Source organism: Gavialis gangeticus, unplaced genomic scaffold, assembly GCF_001723915.1.
Source record: "Gavialis gangeticus isolate Ggan-Ray unplaced genomic scaffold, GavGan_comp1, whole genome shotgun sequence".
NCBI lineage: Eukaryota > Metazoa > Chordata > Crocodylia > Gavialidae > Gavialis > Gavialis gangeticus.
Genome location: NW_017729002.1, coordinates 15,729,008 through 15,734,800, shown reverse-complemented (window position 1 = coordinate 15,734,800; position 5,793 = coordinate 15,729,008). Strand labels below are relative to the sequence as shown.

Below are 5,793 nucleotides of genomic sequence, written 5' to 3'. Positions count from 1 at the left end.
CACTAGCAGGTCCGTGGGGGGCTTTTAATTTTAGTCATGGATTTTAAGTTTGTGATTTTGTATTGTGGAAAACCAGGATCCCTGGTTATAACTGCCTTATAGCTTTCCACCCTTTCCCATGCTGCCTCTGAACAAATTCTAGTGCTCTGGAGGCTTTTCTGTACTAAGATTGTGTGGGCTTTCCCAGCTCTAAAAGAAACACTCATTCATTTTCTTTCTTCCCCCCAGCTCTTCTGTGCCGATGGCGAGTATAACTCTATGGCCACTGCCTTCTTCAACACACCAGAGAAAAGTGTCGTCAGCCTCTTTCATGACCCTCCGGGTTTGTTACTGCTCATGTAATGGGACCTGAGTTATGGGTGGAACAACATGAGCAAAATTGGAGTGGGGCACTGGATACATTCCTTGCTTTGGTAGCAGTAGCAGCTCTCCCTTGTGGGGCAAAATATACCACCCCCTTTCCCTGATGCTCCCTGCTCTGTGGGCCGAGTGCAAGTCAGTAAGAGTTCCAGAAAAGACCTCCCTCCTTTCTGGAGAAGAGCAAGGCTCCTGCCAGATATGTTGTCCATCATTTATACACAGTGAAGACCATACTGTGCGAGGTGCTGATGAGGGCAGTTCTGGCCAGAACAGTGCCCACTGAAATCTGTAGGGGGAAGGGTATTTGTTACCACCCTTTATCTGCTAATTCTTGCTCACTATAGCTGCTTCTCTCCTTCCATCCCTCTCAGCAAACCTTTAGAAGTTGAAAATAGAGAGTGTCATCATAAACCTTTTACGAAATCCTTTGTCCCCAAGTTGTTACTTGGTGCACTAGCCAGTCTCCACTGACTCCTTGTCAAAACATCAGAACTTTCTGCATTGTTCTTGCTTTACTTGCTTGTAAAATTCTGTAACTTGGGATGGGTCTTCTATGTTTTGGAGAAAAATCAGTGACCTATTTCAATTGGGGTTCACAGGAATCTGCTCTGGGTTAGGTGCTGTTTAACATTTTTATTTATGAGTTGGACGAAGCTTGCTCTTCCTGCTTGATCAAGTTTGTAGATGGCATACTTGGGAGGGCTTTAAAAACTTGTGAAGATAGGAGGAAAATTCAAAAGGATACCAGTAGATCATTGAATTTCATTCTGTTATCTTGTGTGCAGTTCTCCAAAGGCAAATGTAAGGGGCTAAACTTAAGGAGGGAAAACCAAAACATAATGGGAGATGGTTGGCTAAGCAGTAGAGTTGCAGAGAAAGACCTTTGGTGTGAGCAAGCACTGTAACATAATTACTGAAAAAGCAAATGCTGTTTTGGGTTGCATTAACAGGAGTATAGCATGTAAAACATGGGAGATGATAACACCTTTCCATTTAGTTTAGCTGAGGCCTAACCAGTGCTATGGTGCATAATTCTGGGTTACTGTAACTTTTTTAAGTTTAACAAGGATGTAGAGAAACTGGAGAGGATCCAGAGGTGATTGACAGATGATAAAGCAGTGGGAGTGCAAGTTATATGAGGAAACATATGGTTCGTTCAGTGAAAAGGAGATTGGAAGATAGGAAATGATAGCAGTATTTAAACTTTGGAAAGGCAGCCATAAAGAGGAGAAAGAACAACTTTTCTCCTTTGCTGCAGAGGGCAGGACTTGAAACAATAGGTTTAGGCTGCTGCAAAGCAGTTTCAGATTAAATCACAGTAAAAATTTCCCAACTCTCTGAACTATAGGACAGCAGAACAAAATGCCCAAGGAAGTTGTGGAATCCCTTTCACTGGAAGTTTTCAACAAGAGGCTGGACAGGCATCTGTCTGGGGTGGTTTAACAACAGCTTATCTTGTATCTCTGACTAAATGACCCTTGAGGTCCCTTCCAACCCTGTGATTCTTTGCTTGTAAAAAAGTGGCATAGGCCCTAGACAGATGTGAGTAGGTTGAGTTTGAGTGATCAAAGCCTTATGTGCAGCAGGAGCCAATGACATGAAGCTTTCGCATCCTCTAGATCAGTGATTTTCAACCAAGGTACCAGGGCACCCTGGGGTACTGCCAGCTCCTTTGAAAGGGTGCTTTGAGGTGTGAGTAGATAAGCAGATAAGTAATGAAGATAAATGCAGGCTAATGCTTGTCTCTGCCTGAACAACCCTGCTACACCCCCACTGCCCTGCCCCTCTCCAAGGAGGGTAAGCACTATACTGTATACATTTGTTTTTGAAATTGGGTGCCACTTAACTCACAGAAGTCATGGAGGGTGTGCCTTGAGTCTAAAAAGGTTGAGAACCACTGCGCTACATTTTATCCACAAGTTCTTCTTTTACTACGGCATCCTTGAAAATTTCTGCCCCCCTCCCCTCCATCCGTGCTTTGTTTAAGGTTAGTATTATACCCCCTGTGCTCAAAGGGGAGGAGATTCTGATGCCGATGAAAACTTTGGGAAGTGGCTATAGTCCACAGAGGCCTTGTGGTGACAGAGTAGTAAAGCCTTCTCCATTCTTCAGTCTTTCTGATCTGTTTTACACATTCCCTCTAGAAGCTGCAATTCTTGGCTGCTACTTGATTGATTACCTGGGTTTCTTGCTCATAAATGAATTTACCTTCTGGATTGAATTTCACTCTTTAGATTGTCTGTGAAATAGCATTTAATTTCGAGTGCCCCAGAGAGTCCTATCTTTTAATCTAAATGACACCTCTACCTCTCCTAGAACAGCCAATTAAATTCCACAGCAAGCCTTTTGATACAGAATCCAAGTTGTAGACACTTGATGGCAACTACAGAAAAAGTAGCAGTGACTTTTGTATATAGAGAAAACCTATGGTACCCAGGGAACCTGCTTTATCTATAACCAAACTTGTGTGGTCCCTGACCATTCTCCCAGCTGTATATTGTAGGTCAGAGTCCTCAGTCAGTAAAGATGATAAAAGTGGTCAAACTAGGATGCTAAGTTACCTGGCAATACTAAATGGTTATTGCCTAGTATTGTATGTCAGGAGAGTGCTGGTGGGGGTTATGTTTAGGGAAAGGGCTGCGTTTCAGGCCCTGCAACAAGGGCCTCCATTTTATGCAAGTCCTCATACAGTAGGGCAGCTTCATTGTAGCTATCAAAACTTTCCTTCCATTTAATTTCAAAAGACAGAAGGGCTGTTCATAGTAATTATCGCAGGGACCTTTCCTGCGCTGAACTTGGTACGGGATTTAAAAATGAAACAGAGCTCTAGAGGAGTGTGGGATGATGGTCTAACCAGACCAGCTTCTCCTGAGAAAAACTGCACCTAAGTTTATTAGAATTTCTCAACTGTCCCAGTAACATAGAAAGGACTGGTTGGCACAGCTAATCTGGGGTTTCCAAAGTGTTAGACAAATCCTTTACAGGTGTCTGGTAAGGAAACAAAATCCTCATGAAACATGAGGCAAAGGATTATTCTGGCGAAACAAAGCAGCAGATTAACTGGTCAGGTAGAATCATGGCAAAAGCTTAGGAGCAGGGGATTTGAGATCTGCACTAGAACTGGAGTTTAATATTAATGAAAAGAGGGAAGAAGTGCAGTAGTTTGCAGCAGGAGACACAGAACTTCAGGTTAGTTGAGACAGAAGTGGACTGAGAGACTGCTGAGGTGCATATAGGGGGGTGGGAGAAGGGAAGGAGGGTGTATGCTCAATCTCCACCACCCCTTGGAATGCAAGCTTGGGGGAACTTGACAGGATTGAAAGTCAACAGGCTTAATACTGATGGGAGGAGAGGGTTTTTCCTGTAACTCATAATTCATCTATGGACTGCTAAGAAACACCAGCAGTTCTGCGTACTGGGCTCCAGCAGTAGGAGGTAGGGCCATTGTGTAGTGGGAAAGGCCCTCCAGGGTTTCATTATTTAACATTATCACCATCACCTTTCTGAAGCTGTCTAGCAAGAGGCCCCTGCAAACCTAGGGCCAGGGAATGGTTATTTTGTAATGCCTCCCACATTGTGCTACCCCTCTGCCAGTTCTTTGCCTTTCTATTAGGAAATACTGATTCTCCTTTGAGACTTTCCATGCATTGTTCCCATAACTGCCTTAGCTGCACACAGAGGGGCATTAGCCTGGAAAGCAATCAGGCTGGTGCTGACGTGCTGGATGGCAGATGAAGGGCTTGAGATGGGGGACAAATCCCCATCCTGAGATGCCTGGGAAATACTTCTGTCTGCTTGGGGCTTCAGTACCTTGAGTGCTGGTGCTCATGTGCAGATGGAATTGGCTTGCTCGACCAGCATCTCCTTATTGCATCCAGGCAGTGGCATTGATATGATTGCCCTTATTGGGCTGACATTTGCCCTTTCACACTGCCAGAATATGATCCACAGAAGTATATGAGCTCAAGGGGGCAGAAGAGGCAACATGCACTGACATGGCCTCCTTTCTCTGCAGGCACTTACAACCCCATGACCCTAGGGATGTTCACGCTGATGTATTTCTTTCTGGCCTGCTGGACCTATGGCCTCACAGTGTCTGCAGGGGTCTTCATCCCATCCCTGCTGATTGGTGCTGCGTGGGGGAGGCTCTTTGGCATTTCATTGTCCTACTTGACTGGATCGGTGAGTGTCCCTGTTTGCTTGCTCAAGGTAGGAGCTCTGATGTGCCAGGAGAAGGAAGCCTTCAGAAATGGAGGAGCAAGAAACTTGCAGGAAGTCCTTTTCCCTGACAGTACACTCCCAAGTTCTCTCAGTGAGCTCCCTATGGCCTGGCAGACCCAGGAGCTCTGAGGCTTAGGAGAGGACTGAGGGATGCAGACAATCACAGAAAAATAGGACTGGAAGGGACCTCATGAGGTCACCTAGTCCAACCCTCTGCCTAAGGCAGGATCCCTGTCAAACCATCCTAGACAAGTGTTTCTCTAACCTATTCTTAAAAACTTCACAAACAACTTTCTGGCACAACTATTAGGCCCACCAAGAGGTTTAAGGAAGAGGCCAATACCCAGGGGTATGGCCATATTACAGAGGAGGGTAAAAACTCCCCCAATTAATACCAGTCTAACAGTGGGGTAACATTTGTTCCTGATCTCAAATGTGATGATAGGTCTGTGTGGAGGAGCAAGATCCTTAATCCAGAAACCTCCAGATTTTAAATCCCAGCAGAAACATTACCACACCTGAGTCAAAATCCCCAGGACTGGCTGCAGCCAACACTCAATGCTTCTGAGGAAAGCAAAAAAAACTGTTACATGTAGCAAAAGGAGAGAAAAAATTCCTTCCTGGCCCCATGTGAGGACCAGCAAAGCCCAGAAGCATGTAATAACTAAGTGATTAGAAGTCTGAGAGACATGACTTAAGTGTAAAAAGGCTGAAAGAACTAAGATTATTTAGTCTGGAGGAGAGAAGACTAATTTGACAACAGGGTTTGATAACCGTCTTTAAATATCTGATTATAAAGAGGATGGAGATAGATAATTCCCTGTGGCTGTAGGCAACAGGTTTAGAAGGAAGAGTCTCAAACTGTAACAAGGGAAAAATTAGGTTGGATATTAGGAAGTGGTTAGACGGATGGGCAAAGAAAATGATTTGAGAAATAGAATTCTAAATGCACTAAACTGAGTGATGTGTGTAGTAGACCACAAAGGAGCAGGTTACAGTATTTAAGGTAATATATGAGGAAAGAACAATTGAGTTTTTGTAAGCCAAACAGAATTAAATGGCAAGATCCTTGAGAGTTGTACCTCTAACCTCCTCTTAAAAACCCCCAGGGTAGGAGCCAGCACCACTTCTCTTGGAAGTTGGTTCCAGATCCTAGCCGCCCTGACCGTGAAGTAGCGCCTCCTGATATCTAGCCTACATCTACCCTCTGCC

The 5,793-nt window shown here is 44.5% G+C and overlaps 1 protein-coding gene across 1 annotated transcript in view; it reads left to right on the top strand.

The window, feature by feature from the left end:
• Window positions 1–5,793, top strand: part of CLCN7 (chloride voltage-gated channel 7) — a 117,034-nt gene that overhangs the window by 89,354 nt on the left and 21,887 nt on the right. Inside the window, exons 16-17 of the mRNA XM_019507391.1 lie at window positions 229–322; window positions 4,376–4,542. Of these exons, the coding sequence (XP_019362936.1) occupies window positions 229–322; window positions 4,376–4,542 (261 nt within the window). The remainder of the gene's footprint in view (window positions 1–228; window positions 323–4,375; window positions 4,543–5,793) is intronic.